Source organism: Myotis myotis, unplaced genomic scaffold (assembly GCF_014108235.1).
Source record: "Myotis myotis isolate mMyoMyo1 unplaced genomic scaffold, mMyoMyo1.p scaffold_m19_p_8, whole genome shotgun sequence".
NCBI classification, from domain to species: Eukaryota; Metazoa; Chordata; class Mammalia; order Chiroptera; family Vespertilionidae; genus Myotis; species Myotis myotis.
The window spans coordinates 83,521,808-83,537,841 of record NW_023416390.1 but is presented as its reverse complement, the minus strand read 5'-3'; the positions used below and the strand labels follow the sequence as shown (position 1 = coordinate 83,537,841).

Here is a 16,034-nt window from a genome sequence, read left to right as displayed (position 1 = left end):
GGAAGTCTGCGTGGGAGGTGTGGGGCTTGGGTGAGGGCTTATGCAGTAACATGAACTAAGACCTGAAAGAGGATGGGTCTTGGCCAGTATCTCTTTTGTGGCTGGAGAATCATGAGTGAGGCAGCTGGTTGGCAGAACATGATCAGACAAGATCTCTGAGGTGAAGTTAAGGACAGTGGAAGCCACTGGAGGTTTTAAGTAAGAGAGTAGCAGAATCCGATTTGCATGTTTCAAAGACCATTCTGTTTGCTGTAGGAACATGAGTTCATTGGATGTGGGTGAGAAGGGGTTTAGGGAGAACCATTGGGAGGCTGATCCAGTGGTCCAGACATGAGTTTTTGTGGCTTTGACTAGTGGTGATAGGGGAAATAGAGGAAACCAGATCATTTTTAAGAGAGCTTTAGGAGATGGTGTTCTGTAATACTTGATGATAGATGAAACTGTTTTAGAAAGACCTTCACATATTCTTGAAAAGTAGGCATAAGAGGAAGCTGGGGAGTTTGACTCAGGAACAGTCATTAGAAGACAAAATGTTACATGCTTCAGTTGCATTGGCAATAATATTTAATTAGGAAAATACATGTAGTAGAAGATGGGAATGAATATGGCTTTCTAAAGAACAGTTCACCAGTAGTTCCTATAACAATTGATTTTCCAAAAATGGATGCCCATTTGCATTATGAACTTATATATTATTCATCTTTTCAAATCCCACATTGTATATCAAATGGTCCTACCCATTCATTTCTTTGATTGAATTTGTTCTACCACAGCTGAAAAAACAGTAGGCTGGATTTACCAAATGCTCTGTATCATAAGCAAACAAGGATTTCAAGGTGGACTGTGATTTGGTTTTCATTTGATAATTTGTTTGAGCATTTTAATTCACAGCACAGAAAGTATTATCTTTACCCCTGACCCTTGCCAGTGAAAAGAACCTGAAAGTGATTGGTTCAAAAAGGACTCAGCACAGAATCAAATGAGCATGAATCAAGGATGAGGCTTTATCCATCCGAATGTCTTTATCCTCTGAGGAAGGACAGTTTGAGGGATATTGCAGACCCCATGAGCCACATTGTCTTAGCATGAGTAGATGTTTTCTTTCAACTCCTGTCTAAACTTGGAGAGAAGGAATGCCGTGAGCCCTCCTTCCAGTGCAATCTTGGCACATTCGTAGTCCAGGTGAAAGGGCAGCCTCTCTGAACCTGTTTACCAAGAGCCTGTATTTTTTTGAATACTGCCTAACATGTAGTCAGTAAAGGACAAAGATCATTATTGCAGTGGCTGGTGTTACTAAAGATGCCCAGCACGTGCAATAACCTCTGCCTATGTAGCTAGGCCAACTGGATGAGGAAAATGAGGCAGGGACATAGAGATTTAATCAGGGTCACATAGCACGTATGAGGTTGGGGGGTCTCAGATGATGATAAACATGTGCCTAGAGAGATTGCTTTAAGGACAAAATGAAAAGATAAACAGGCATGCACTTTTCAATGAACCAAAGCTTTATGCAAACGTAAGACACCAAAGATGAGAATGTTTTTAAATAAGCCTAGATGTGAATATTTTATAAAGATTTAAAATCAACATCAAAATTTTCATAAACGTTTTTTCCCAAAAAATTATTTGAGCTATAAGAATATACATTTTTAGTTACTTGCTAAATAAACCCATTTTAATTTGAAATGTCCTATCAAAAAAAATCTGAAGCTTCTAAACTTTGATACTCTCCCTAAATTTGCCCTGCTACAAAAGGTTGCTCACCTCTAGGCTAGCTGGTGTACAGAATGTTTTCATCTTCTAATAGTGTCTGATTGTATCTGTCAGAAGTCACAGGGCAACAAACAACAAGCCTTTTGTGTAAGAATCCAGCTCTTTAGAGCTTCAATCCTAGTCCCTTCCATTCTTTCCTCAACTGCCTCTCTGGCCACCTCATCTGGCCTTGTATGTCCATCTCACACTTACTTCTTTGGTTCACACTGAATAGAGAGCCACAGTGAGAGAGTAGCATTTATTCACAAATACTTACTCAGTACCTCTGTGTGCTAAGAACTAAACTAGGCTGTGTGGATGAATGAAGAACAAGTTATGATCCTGCTTTCAAGGATCTTCAAGTAATAATGGGAGACATACACTGCATCATTCACACACCTCATTTAGTTACATCTGTGGTAAGTGCTTGAAGGAGGCGTCTGGAGAGCCAAGATAGCACCTTGAGGGGAGACCTGATGAGTAGGCACTGGCTGGGCAGGAAGTCTAGGACCAAGAGAATATTTTGCAGTGGCACAGAACTACAGTGCCGCTGGTAGATAACTCAGAAGACACCAGAGATTGAGGAAAGAAAGAGGAATCAAGAAAGAAAATATTGCGCTAGCCGGTTTGACTCAGTGGATAGAGCATAGGCCTGTGGACTGAAGGTCCCGGGTTCGATTCTGGTCAAGGGCACATGCTCGGGTTGCGGGCTTGATCCTCGGTGGTATGCAGGAGGCAGCTGATCAATGATACCCTCTCATTGATGTTTCTATCTCTCTCTTTCTCTCCCTTCCTCTCTGAAATCAATAAAAATAAATATTTTTTTAAAAAAAGAAAGAAAATATTGGCCCTGTCTGGTGTTTCTCAGTTGGTTGAGCATCGCCCCATGAACTGAGAGGTTGCTAGTTTGATTCCCTGTCAGGGCACATGACCGGGTTGCTGGCTTGATCCCCAGGAGGCAGCTGATCAGTGATTCTCTCTGATCAATGTTTCTATCTCTCCCTCTCCCTTCTTCTCCCTATAAAATCAATAAAAACATATTTTAAAAAGAAACAGTCTTAAAAACAAAATGGAAGTATTAACCAGCAGCTGAATTTGGAGGGAAATGAAGGTTAATGAACAAGAAAATGGAGATAGGAGAATCATGGAGGATTAGAGCAAGGTGAAAACTAAGCCTAGCTATGGAGACATTTCCTCTTTAAGTAAATATGGTCAGATGAGATGAGGAAAACCCTTGGTAGTTAAATTAATTGGAGGAGAGGTGAGTCTTCCATTCTTAGCAACATCTACTTCCCTGCCAAGATCCAGCCTGTGTGAGTCGTCTTTGAATTCCCAGATGAGTAATGTGACTGTTTCCTTGGGTATCCATCCCCTGGGCCTGTTTGCTGCTGCTCTTCTCATACTTTACTCCCCAGTTTACTAGTCCAGCTCCTTGAGGGCAAGGACTGTGTCATGTTCGAAGTCTCCTCCTACTCACCTCATTTGAGCAGAGCTTTGGATAAATGTCAGGTGTATGGGTGCAGGGATGAGAGAGGGGCGGGATGATGGGTGAAGCAGGCGGGGAAAATGCCAGGATCCCTTCCTGGAGCCCCAAAGAGTATCAAGAGTTAAATCACTAGGATTTCAAGAGAAAAAAACAACAACAAAGAACTTTCTCCGGAAATATTCTCATCTGCCAATTACACAAACAGGTTAATAAAAGCTCTCATTACACAGGTGGCTCCCTTTGAAAAGGAAGAAGCCAGAGCCCACCTGCTTCCCTCCTTCATCCCTTCTGCTCTCTGCTTGAGTTGGCTTTCTGGTAGGCTTGTTGAAGTGTAACCATTCATCAGTCTGAAGACTGGTAATTAGAAGTATGATTGAGGAGTCATGATTTCTGAAGATGATACTATTCTCAATAAGTTGCTTACAGGTTCAAGGATGGGCAAGTTATTTTGTCATAATTTTTGAGATATAGGATAAAATTTCTCATTGTTAGTTTGTACACAGGTAACAGAGTCTGCTACTTCCCCTTTTCAAAAGTAGAAACGAGCATTATGCTAAGTGAAATAAGTCAGTCAGAGAAAGATAAATTCACATGATCTCACTCATTTATGGAATATAATGAACAACATAAACTGATGAACAAAAACAGATCCAGAGACAGAGAAGCATCGATCAGACCGTCAAACCTCAGAGGGGAGGGTGAGGGGAAGGGGGAGAGATCAACCAGAGGACTTGTATGCATGCATATAAGCCTAACCAATGGACACAGACACCAGGGGGGTGAGGGCATGAGTGGGGAGGTGGGGGGCAATGGGACGATAAGGACACATATGTAATACCTTAATCAATAAAGAAAAAAAAATTAAAATAAAAATAGAAACGTACAAACCCTTTGAACTTTTATGGAACATTTTCAGATTTCTACAAGTTTATAGTTAGCACAATAGCACAATTTTATAGATACAGAAGTTTATATACAAGTTTCAGTAAGAAAAAGGGAAATTACATTTTTGAGATGCAAGTTTACAATTTATATAACTTTGAACGTAAAGGTAATTTATTTTTTTTCTGTTAGTGTTGAAGTCCTAAATCCTTTCTTCTATCTTGTGTTATTTGCCAGCCAGTCATATTCTGTGCTAGAATCCTGAGTGCTGAAATGCAGTGTGTATTCTGTGAATGGGCAAGTTGGTTAACTGAATCAGCTGTATCCATATAGAAAAATGAGACCTGAATGTAAATCCAGGCTTTATCAGTTATCAGCTATAAAGCAAGTCACTTAACCCTTCTGAGTCTTTATTTCCTTATTTGTAAGATAAAGGATAACGTCTTCTCCCATTGAATATAAGGTTCAGTGATAGGATAGGATTTATGCAGAATATCTAGCATATCTTCTGACTTGTACTTGATTTTAATTATATATGAGTTTTCTCTTTATTTGTTGTTGGCAGCCTTTCTAAAATTCCCATGTTTGCTCAGTTTAAATCTTTCTAAGCTTCCATTTTCTCATCTGTGAAATGGGGATATCACCCATATCCATGTTGTAAGGATCAAATGAGAGCCCATGTCTTCTATCTTTCGTTTACAGCTGCAGGCAAATCATACCACTCTCCAAGCCAGATACGATGAAACGAAGAAAACACTGACAGAGGTGAGCAGATTTTCCTTCCTCCATGGGCCTTCTTAAGAGTCATGTTGACCTACACTGTTAATGAATGCCGCATGTCATCCGTCTGTGTGGAGGAGTCATAATTCCCTTCTTGGGGTTCAGGTCCATTTGGGGGCATAGGACAATCACATGACAGTGCCTGATACGTGCCATAAGTTTATCCATGCTTCCATGTTCTAGCCCAGCCGTGGGCAAACTACGGCCTGCGGGCCAGATCCCGCCCGTTTGAAATGAATAAAACTAAAAAAAAAAAAAAGACAGTACCCTTTTATGTAATGATGTTTACTTTGAATTTATATTAGTTCACACAAACACTCCATCCATGCTTATGTTCCGGCCCTCCGGTCCAGTTTAAGAACCCATTGTGGCCCTCGAGTCAAAAAGTTTGCCCACCCCTGTTCTAGCCCCATGGTCGGCAAAGCTCGCGAGCCTCATGCGGCTCTTTGGCCCCTTGAGTGTGGCTCTTCCACAAAATACCACATGCGGGCGCACACGTACAGTGCAATTGAAACTTCGTGGCCCATGCGCAGAAGTCAGTATTTTGTAGAAGAGCCACACTCAAGGGGCCAAAGAGCCACATGTGGCTCACGAGCCACGGTTTGCCAAGCCGCAGTTTGCCGACCACTGTTCTAGCCCATCCACCATTTAGGTGGGAGAGATCACTGAGTTGGCTTGCTGAGGAAGGCAGGCTACATAGGCGGGGGCAGGCCACATAGAAAAACATGAGGGGTCATTCACAGTAATTGGCCCCTGCTCCTCAAGCTGCAAGTTGTAGAATAGTTCCAAATACTGAATTCCATGAGAGTAAGGCAGTTTCTGTTTGTAATACGAGAGAATCAGAGTGATATAGTTTGTTGTTCAAAATTACTGAGTAAGCCTAGGTGGGGTGGGATGGGATTGGGTGGGGTGGGGTAGGGTGGGGTGGGGTGGGGTGGGGGAGGTGTCTCAGGAGAAAGAGAGGGTTTACTGGTATATTTTGAAGCATGTGATTCATTTCTAATCCAGGTTACAAGTGTACCATCTCACATCATCATTAGAGTGTTGCTTTCCCCCATGTCTGATATCCTAGGAAACAAATACCTCTGACACCAGCTCTGTTGTGCGGGGAGTGAGATATTCCCCTTGCATTCCCATAGAACTACCCTCATCTGGATCAGAAAAGCTCTCGCTGGGATTTGGGAGCTCAGGCTGTGGCTGTACTCTACAGGGCCTCACTGCAAGTGCCCCCCGTAGTACTTTTTGGACTGTGGAAACTGGACTGATGTTCAAAGACATCTCTGGAATCAAACCAGTCCCTATTTTTTAAAATTTTACATGAAATTTACCCATTTAAATTCTTATATATAGCAATATGCAGCACTTGTAAGCCTGAAAACCTGACAAAGCTTTTTAATTCTGACCTAGACTAAACTCTTTGATTATTGTCAGAATGCTTAAAAGGGGCAATTAGAATAAATTGTTTAAAATTCTTTCTAAAGATGCCTGCATTGCGTTAGGATCAGCTTTCTTTCCACTCTTCTGTGACTACATTCCTTATGGATTAGATGGCAAACTCCCGGGGTGGAATTTCTATGTTGTCTTTTAATGCTGCAAAGTCCCTAACGTGAACTTTGCCAAGTCATGGATCAGTCTTTCTGTAACAATCTGGGAAAGATTAAAGACAAAACATCTTGATATCAATTTCCTAAAACACATATATGCCTTAGGATATAAATCCTAAGTGGCTATAAAGTGGCTTTTTGTACTAAACATTAAATCAATCAAGTATTTATTGAGCCCCTTTCAGAAAGGTAGACTTGTGATTTAAGTCAGTGATAAAAGATAATCTTCCTACCCTCAAATAATAATGGCAGCCAGCATTAGTGTGTGCTGGGTATGCTCTGGGCATGTGACTTTTATTAGTCCATTTTATCTTCCCAACAGCCCTAACAACACACTGTTATCATCCTTGTTCTGCAGATAGGGAAACTAAGGCAGAAAGGTCATGCACAGGGCCAGGCTGGCAGTCTGGCACCAGAGACCTCTCAGAGACTAGTGGGACAGTCAAACTAATTCCCATCCACAAAAATGGGAAGCTCTACAAAACCTAGTTCTGAACTACTTAGGAAGGAGGCTGATTTGGTCAGAGTACTAAAGACCAGGCCCCTGGATTAATAATGAGCTTCATGTTTGGGCCTCAGTCTCCTTATCTATTCTAGGCAAAGATTGGCAAAGTGCATACTCTGTATCCTTCTCACCAGTATTCTCAGGTATTACCTTTTCAGCAAAAGCTACCCTTCCAGGATAACCTAGTGGCACTAAAAAAATGGGGAGACCCATCTTTCCAGTAAAGCAGAGCATGATGGATAGAGGACAGATGACTATATGAAATCTGGGGGGCCCTATCTGGTTTGGCTCAGTGGATATCAGGGGTCCTCAAACTATGGCCCGCAAGCCACATGCAAATACAAATATTGTATTTGTTCCCGTTTTGTTTTTTTACTTCAAAATAAGATATGTGCAGTGTGCATAGGAATTTGTTCATAGTTTTTTTTAAACTATAGTCCGGCCCTCCAACGGTCTGAGGGACAGTGAACTGGCCCCCTGTTTTTGAGGACCCCTGGGATAGAGCCTGAGCCCTCAGACTGAAGGATCCCAGGTTCAATTCTGGTGAAGGGCACATACCCAGGTTGTGTGCTTGATCCCCAGTAGGGCATGCAAGAAGCAGCCAATCAGTGATTCTCTCTCATCATTTATGTTTCTCTCTCTCTCCCTCTCCCTCTCCCTCTCCTTCTCCCTCTCCCTCTCCCTGCCTCTCCCTCTCCCTCCTTCCTCTATAAAATAATAAAAATATTTTTTAAATAAAAATAAAATAAAATTTGTGGGGGAGGCTGCACACCGTTGTAAGAAGACCCGAGACTGGCTGGCCCCTGCATTGGCTGCCAGGTTCTATCTAGCCTGTCCACTGTTTAATTTCAGTAATCACAACTGTAATTTCCTATGTGTGAGCTTGAGCCTTTCTAATACGAGCAGTATCCTGTCCTGTCTCTCTAAGGACATTAATTGTCTGAAGTTTTTCTTATAAACTATTTCTTCAGATCAGAATTCATGTTGAGTTGATACATCTTTTTATGACGTTATCTTTCTTCAAATGTTTGATAATTTTTTATGATATGCCTATCTTTGATTATCAAATTTCCTTTTATGGATCGTGTAGATTCTGTATCTATTTTATGCAGCTTGCTTCATGTGATTATTCTGGAAGGGTGGGTCCTACTCTTGGTGGGATCAGCCGGTGGTAACTAATATTCGGGGTTGGAGAACTCACCTTTTCTCCTGGGTATTGTCGACTCTGGGGCCTTGCCCTGCCTCTGTGACTCAAGCACCAGCTCTTGAATTACCTCATGGGTTGAGGGCCATGTTGCTTGACCCAGCTGGCTGTTCTTGATGCATATCAGACCTTCTGCATCTGCTATTCCACAAAGTAGGCCTCCTCAGTCCATCTCTGTCTCTTGGCCATTTTTCTTGTCCCTTGTTCCAACATAATAGTCTGGATTTTTAGGACCTGAGGCAAGAAGGGGTTACTGCAACTTGTACTTGGTCCTTCATTTTCAACTAGAATCCTTGGAACTTTTTTTTAAGTTGTTCTTTTGAATAGGTAACACATTCACATGGTTCAAAATTCAAAAGATACAAAGGGTGCACTCCAGGAACTCAGCCACACAATTACCTTCTCCAGAGGTGACGATAGTGTGACCAGCTTCTTAGGAATCTTTCTGGAAGTAATGTATGCATATATAAGTAACCTGCACATTCTTTTATACATGTATACATTTAATGTATACATTCTTTATACTAATTGGAATCATATTGTACTTATGGTTTTGTACCTTGTTTTCTTCACATAATAGTAGATATTAGAGATCATCATAAAAACTGCATCATTTTTAGTAGCATGTTAGTATTCTATTATATAATATAGTTGTACACTTTAATTTATACTTTATTTTTCAAATTTTCTTTTTTAAAAACCTCACAATCTGACTCAAAATGGAGGTGAAATTATTCAAGAAGATAGGAGACTCTTAATAGCCATGATGTTAACATTCTGAAATTTAAACCCAGGTCTGTCTTTCACAGCCACTCCTTTTATTCTCCCTTCCTACTGAAAGGCACCTGCTGTCAACAGTACTTTTGACTTTTTACCCATTTGCTTCTTGATTGAAAGTTGTTGCCAAGGTTTTGTTAACCAGCAGTATGTGTCAGGAAGGGTTTGATTTTGACCTTCCCATGTTTTCCCTCCACCCCCATCCTATTTTTCTTCACCTGTTTTCTCAATGTACAGCTAAATCCTGTGGGCTCAGCCACCTGTCAGAAGTGGAGTTCAGGTGGAACCAAGGGGAAGGAGAATGGCAGCGCTCCCTCTTCTGTGTTACCAAATCTCTAGCAACAAGGCCTCCATTCTCTCTTGCAGTTGAAGAGTCATAATGAGAAACTGGACAAGGAACAGGCAGCCCTCGAGAAGATAGAATCCAAAGCAGATCCAAGGTAAGAGGTTTCAGCATGTGTTTCTTTTCTCTGAAGAAAGGGACTTTGCCAGTACCTGGTGGCTTAATTGGTTGGCTTACAGGACTAAGGAGCAGGGGTTATGCTTTTGTCCTTGTACAGGTCACTTCATCTCATGTGCTACCCAGAATGTGCCTGTCGCTCAGGCACATGCTGAGATGTGCTTGGGCTGCCTGTTCCTCCCAGTTGCCCTGGGGATCAGAAGCAATATGTTTGGAGTTTTAATTATTTTTTCATTTTTCTGTTTTTAAAAACTAAGTAATACATTCACAGTACACAAAGGCATATGGTGAAAAGTCTATCTCTCCCCCCGCATCCCCCAGACACCCAGGAGTCAACCATTGTTACCAGTTGTTAACAGCACTCACTTTAGCCGTGTCTCCTTGGGAGTAAAGATGCAATTTTTTCTGCCAAAAATCAGCCTCTGGTTTTTTTGTGTGGGATTTTTTTTTTTCCATTTTAAATTAATTGTCTTTAGACTATTTAAATTATACAGATAAAGCACTTACATTTGATGTCACGAAGCTGTTTGGGTGGTGAAATCTCTGAAGTGTCTGTCACTCACTTGAATAAGATAGTTAGATCATTAAGCTTCAGGCCCAGATTGAGCGGTTCTGGGTTCGATGGACATTTTAGCAAGGAAGTGCCCACAGCTTACTTGGCTTTATAATTAGAAAGCCCTCTGTCATGATATGGAGCAAAAGTACTATTAGATACTTGACATTCTTATATTCAAATTAGTGTGCTTAATGACCTTAAGCAACATGTTTCCTTTTCAGAATGAATATTAAAAATGGTTTTCTATACTGTCTATGCTTTGAATACGATTGAGTAATTGGTATCATTAAGTATATCCAGTATTTTGAAATTCGTTGATGTTTCTGCAGTTGACATTTAATTCTGGTTTCTGTAATGTTTGTTTGGATGCAGCTAATGGAGTCTGGCATATAAATGAATAATAATGCCAGTCTTAATCACTTGTGGAGAACCCATTAGACACTTGGGAGAGACAGAGGAAATTAAAAGGGAGTCCTTTTTTATCTGGGGACTTGATTTTAGCTGTGATTCATAAAATCATAATAGCTTGCCATATGTCATTTTTTGGTCTTTTCAGTATTCTGCAGAACTTGAGAGCACTTGTAGCCATGAATGAAAACCTGAAAAGCCAGGAACAGGAGTTTAAAGCACATTGTCGAGTAAGTGTTGCTTGGTGTCAGCAGACATTAAGCCAGGAATCTTGTAAAATCTCTTGCTTTCCCTCCCCTTGTCCTGATGTGGCATCCTATCCAGGTGCAGTCAGAAAAGGAGATTCCTGTCCTAGCCGGTTTGGTGTTTGGCTCCTCAGTTAGAGCTTTGGCCCTTGGAATGAAGGGTCATGGGTTCGATTCCGGTCAAGGGCACATACCTTGGTTGCAGGCTCGATCCCCGGCCCCAGACAGGGCATGTGCAGGAGGCAACCAATCAATGTGTCTCTCACATTGATGATGTTGCTCTCCCCCTCTCTTCCACTCTATAAAAACCAGTGGGAAAATATCCTTGGGTAAGGATTAACAACAACAACAAAAGAAAGAAGGAAATTCCTCAAACAGCTGTGTAAGATGAATAGAGTACTGTGGTAGGTACCCTCTGAGGACACCGGGTGTGCCAAACAGTCTTACAAACAATATTTTCTAATTTATAAATGTTTAAAAGAAAAGTCTTATCAAATATAAAGGAATAATATTATATAAAAGCAGGGATGTCCTGAAAACCTGGGATATCTATTCGTCAGGTGTGTAAGTCCTGTTTCTGCCATCTGAGGACTTGGTGTCTAGTAGTGGGGGTGATGGGTGCACAAGTGCTCATGACCAGCAGGAGGCAGGAGGTGCAGCCCTGCAAGCTCTGTGTAACCTCCTGAAAAAAACTTTCCCAGACTGAAAGTTGGAGATCAGGGCAGCTAGTTCCTAACAGACTTTTTGTCTTAACATAAACTCACAAAATATGAAAATAAGACTCTGGGTCAGGTTAAAAAGTGCATCCAGTTTCTAGCTTGCCCAAGTTTCATAAACATTTGTATCCCTTTTGAAGGAGGAAATGACACGGCTACAGCAGGAAATTGAAAACCTGAAAGCAGCGAGAGCTCCAGGTGGAGAAGTAAAGGTAAAGGCCCTGCAGGAGTCCTCGAACTGTGAGGCGCTGTTATGCTCAGATTGAAAAGTTTCATGGAGGACTAACCAGCGAAAGGACTGGCTGGAAAGACAAGTTTCCTTAACCTGGTCCTCTGAGCGCACATTTCTCAGCTGGTTTCATCACATGATTTATTTAGATTTCTATCCCTCTCCTTTCTCTTCCTTCTGGTGGGTGAAAGACAGCAGTGGGTGTGGACGGCAGCTACTCCAAACGAGAATGGCCAGATTATAATTCTTCCTCTTCCTCCTTCAGGGAAGGGGTGTTTTCAGGAACTGCCTGAGCTCTGCTTCCCACTCAACCTATTCTTCTCTAAATTTAGGACCACCTTACTCCTTTCACCCTCCATTCCTGCTAGGGACATGCCCCACCCTTAGAAGGCAGCACTGAGCAGAAGCAGGGGAGCAGTGCTGGGTTACTATCAGAGCTCCGGCAGCAGAAGCTTCCTGCACTGAAGGGCATGCCTGGCTCTCTGAACAAAGACTAGGTCTCCTGAGGAGCTAGTGTGGGTTTCCATCAAGCATTAAATTATAGCGCAAGGACAGAAAAAAGTCTCTCACCAGTATAAGCACTGCTGTGTTTGTTTTCCCTTCTCACACCTGATTCAAGGCTTATTTCCTGAGCACCCATGTGCTTGGGTGTGAGAGTTGGACATGGTCTCAGAACTCATCGATTGCACCATCTGCCTCATAAAAATAAGGAACTTGGGGCTCAGGGAGGGGAAGAAACTTGTGCAAGCCAATTGGCAGGAGCGCTCTCAGGCCCTTTGCTTAGGGACTGAGAGGGACGCTGCCATATCAGCAGGGAGATGCCATGCCGCCTGCCTGGCATGTCATTTCAGCCAGACCACACTACTCTCCCCTCCTGTGAGAAGGGGGAATAGCAGAGTGTGTCTGTGCCGGGCAATGGTGTCCTGGGACTATCATCACACGGTCGCCTCTCCAGTTGTTACTAAAATTTTGAACCTTTGAGGCTCAAATCGTCAGCTCAGTCAGCTTCTGAGTTTGCATACATCACAGACTTTTAGGATCCCGTTTCTCTTCTCATCAATCACATCTCCTTAGAAGGATTATTACATTCAAAGACAAGGTTAGCTTATTTGTAACTGACAGACATTTAAGAACAATTTAAAATCTGGGGCTCATATAGGACTGTTCCCTTTCAGTTCCCTGATCAGACATGGTTGGTGAACTGTCCCCCACACCACTCCTTCCTACATCTAGACCCTCAGCTTCTATCGCATTTGCCTTCCTGTGAGTTGTTTCTTACTGTTTACCATTTCAGACCCTCTCCAGTGGAGAGCCGAATGATGCCCTCACCCCCATGATGACTCATAATGTAAGTACCTTCCCATCATCAGGCCTGCCAGTGTTCTCTGCAGGTGTGGTGGCCAGCTTTATACTCTCCTGTGACACTTTCTCATGCCTGCTTTCATTTTCTCTACGGCCATCTCCTCATCTGGAATATTGGGAGCATTGACCCATTTTGCACACCTGGTCCCTCAGATGGAGGCAGGGTCTCACCAGGGCTGGCCTTGAAGGCCACCATTCTAGGGAGGGTTTCTCCTAGCACCTTGTGCAGGAGTGCTGTCTTTAATCTGGCACCTCTGCTGAGAAAGGGGAAGCCTGCATTGGCCGTACAAGCTGGTCACAACCCCTAGGCTCGGGGGGGGGGGGGGGGGGGGGGGGGAGGTTGGTGGGAGGGAAGAACACCTGTCTTTATTGAACTACATTCCAGGGTCAGCAAACTATAAAGGGCCAGGTAGTAAATATTTTTAGCTTTGTGCGCCCCTCCACTGTAATGGTCATAGTCAGTAGGTAAATCAAAGGATGTGACTGTGTTCCAATAGAGCTTTACTTACAGAAATAGGCAGAGGCAGATTTGGTCTAAGGGCTGTCAGATTTGGCTCTTGGGCTGCAGTTTGCTGACCTCTGTGCTGAGTTAAACTAATGCTTCCAGGACTCCAGCACCCCAGGAAACCTTCAGGAGAAAGAGAAAAGGGAGAGGAGGAGGAAGAGAGAAGCAGGAAAGCCTCTAATCGTTTTCCTTCTTTAGGGTTTCTTTTCCCTTGGTGCCCTTAGAGCATGAGCTTCAGGACCCCACTATGAAGTCTGTGGGGTTTGCCTACAGCTGAGCCCTGTGGAGGAGACTGTGTTCTCTCTCTCTCTCTCTCTCTCTCTCTCTCTCTCTCTCTCTCTCTCTCTCTCTCTCTCTCTCTCTCTCTCTCTCTGTATGTGTGTGTGTGTGTGTGTGCACGCGCGCGCGCATGCATGCACACGCATTGGGTAGGGGACACTTCTAGCCCCCTTGTAGCTTTCTCTAACTCAGCAAACCACCTAGCAATGTCTCTTACCTCATTGGGTTCAGTGAACTGGCTACTTTCTCTCTTAATTCATTGTTATCCAAAAGGACTGTCCACAGTGGCAGGAATATTCTGTATCTGCACTGTCCAATACAGTAGCCACTAGCTACATGTGGCTACTAGCACTTGAAATGTGGCTAGTGCAGTTGAGAAACTGACTTTTTATTTCAGTTAATTTAAATAACCATATGTGGCTAGTGGCTATTATATTGAACAGTGCAGTTCCAAATAGAAACATAGAAAGCAAACCAGCATCACCTCCAGACACAAGAGGTTCTTCAAGTCATGATCGTCTCCTCCTCATAGTTTGGTTTTGGTGTGGGAGAGGGAAGGGCACATGGATTTGGGAGATATTTCCCTAAAAAACACTGGTTCCAGCCTGGATCCCAGAAAAAGGAAGAATTGTTATAAAGGGATGTTAAAGGGTGTCGAAGGCCTCACATGACATAGGATGCAGACTCTTAACTTGGCCATTTGAGAAAAGAAATTTGGGGCCTCAGGATTGGGGAGAAAAGGTAAAAAGCATTCAACTTCAGAAGATTTCATCAAGGAATGAAAGTTCTCTATTCCCAGATAACTGTCCTCTTTCAATTTTTAGGAAGACCTAGACAGACGATACAATATGGAGAAAGAGAAACTTTATAAGATCCGCTTACTACAGGTGAGTAAAAGCAAGAGCACAGAATTACATAAATGCGTCTAGCTGGGTACAAACGTCTGCAGCAGAACTTGAGAGTTTCAGTCTGAGAACCAGAGAGACTCAGTACTAGGCTGCTGTTTGCTACCCTTCTCTCTGGAGAGTAACTCAGTGGTTTAAGGTGTTGGTAATAAGGCCTTATGCGGGTATGTTACTTTCACTGTCATCTTGTTTGATTTGGCCCTCACCCTGGGTGGAGAGGGGGTATTATCCTCATTTCCTATGTGAAGAAATTGACTCAACTCTATTAAGTACTTGACCACAATCAAGCATCTGGTAAGTGCCAGAGCCAGCTTTCAGGTTCTTGTGTTCTTGTCTAATAGTTTCCTCTAAAACTAAGTGCCCACTTCTCTGTCTCAGTGGGTAACTTGGAGGTGTATGAGGACATCAGATATGGAGGATGTAGGTTTTAAAGTTGGCTCTGAAGCCAAATTCACATAGAGTCTGAATCACATTGGACAGTCCCTTACATTGCCAAGACCTGGCTCACGGCAGCTCAGAATCCAAGGATCAAGTTGTGTTGCACTCTGGCCCGGGCCTTCTTTCTGTTCTCTGGGAAGGGAAGGCAGGTTCTGGCAGGAATGGCCAACAGGTAATGGGGGCCTGTGGGACCTGTTTTTCCTATCTCTGGCTCTTACTTGCTGAACTGTTAGGTTAAATTCAGTTGAGTCAAATTTGTCCTTGATATAAGGGCACTATACTAATCTTTAAAGAGACACAGAATTAATTAAAATCAGGACAGTACAGCTGTGTATTTGGAATTTTTTTTTACTGTGTCATTACTCTATATTTAGTGTTGCATTAGGTCCCAGGAATAGAAAATGGGATGGCCCATTTTCTGGGAGCTGGCTGGTTCTTTGAGGACCAAGATCTGGACCAAGATATGTCCATACATCGAAGTACAAGGGAGCTTATATGCAAATTGCAAACTGTATAGCTTCAGACTGGCTAGAGGGAAGCTGCAGTGAAATCATAAGGGCCTGAAGCAGGGAAGGATTGGTGGGATGGACAGAAATGAACCACAGGGGAGAGATTGGGGAGCTGTATCCAATGGAACTGATTGATAGGTGAGAGAAAAAGAGGAGTCAGGGATGGTGCTCTGGTTTCTGCCTTGGGCAGTAGGGTGGATACCTGTGTTATTCATTGAGAAAAAGCATTAAAGGAGAAAGACTAGGGCTAAAGGGGGTGGGAGTGTGACTAAGTGTTAAGTGAGATCCGTTTGGGGCTTTTAAAAGATTGGGTTATTCAACTATATAGAAATGTCCAAGAAGTGATGGGTGTTGGGTCTGATGCTCAGCATAGTCTGGACTGGAGGTCAGGTGTCAGCACTGTGTATGTGGTTATCAAGGCTGTGAAATGTA

General features: G+C 42.8%; 1 protein-coding gene across 8 annotated transcripts in view; it reads left to right on the top strand.

Annotated features, from left to right (window-relative positions):
* The window catches only part of CCDC93 (coiled-coil domain containing 93), a 94,762-nt gene that overhangs the window by 61,009 nt on the left and 17,719 nt on the right, over positions 1-16,034 (top strand). For all 8 annotated transcript variants that reach the window (XR_004969259.1, XR_004969260.1, XM_036319141.1 and 5 more), the window contains exons 13-18: positions 4,823-4,885; positions 9,357-9,430; positions 10,563-10,644; positions 11,516-11,587; positions 12,899-12,952; positions 14,575-14,637. Coding sequence is in view for 6 of the 8 variants with exons in the window: in XM_036319141.1 (XP_036175034.1) it covers positions 4,823-4,885; positions 9,357-9,430; positions 10,563-10,644; positions 11,516-11,587; positions 12,899-12,952; positions 14,575-14,637 (408 nt within the window). In the remaining 2 variants the exon portion in view is untranslated. The remainder of the gene's footprint in view (positions 1-4,822; positions 4,886-9,356; positions 9,431-10,562; positions 10,645-11,515; positions 11,588-12,898; positions 12,953-14,574; positions 14,638-16,034) is intronic.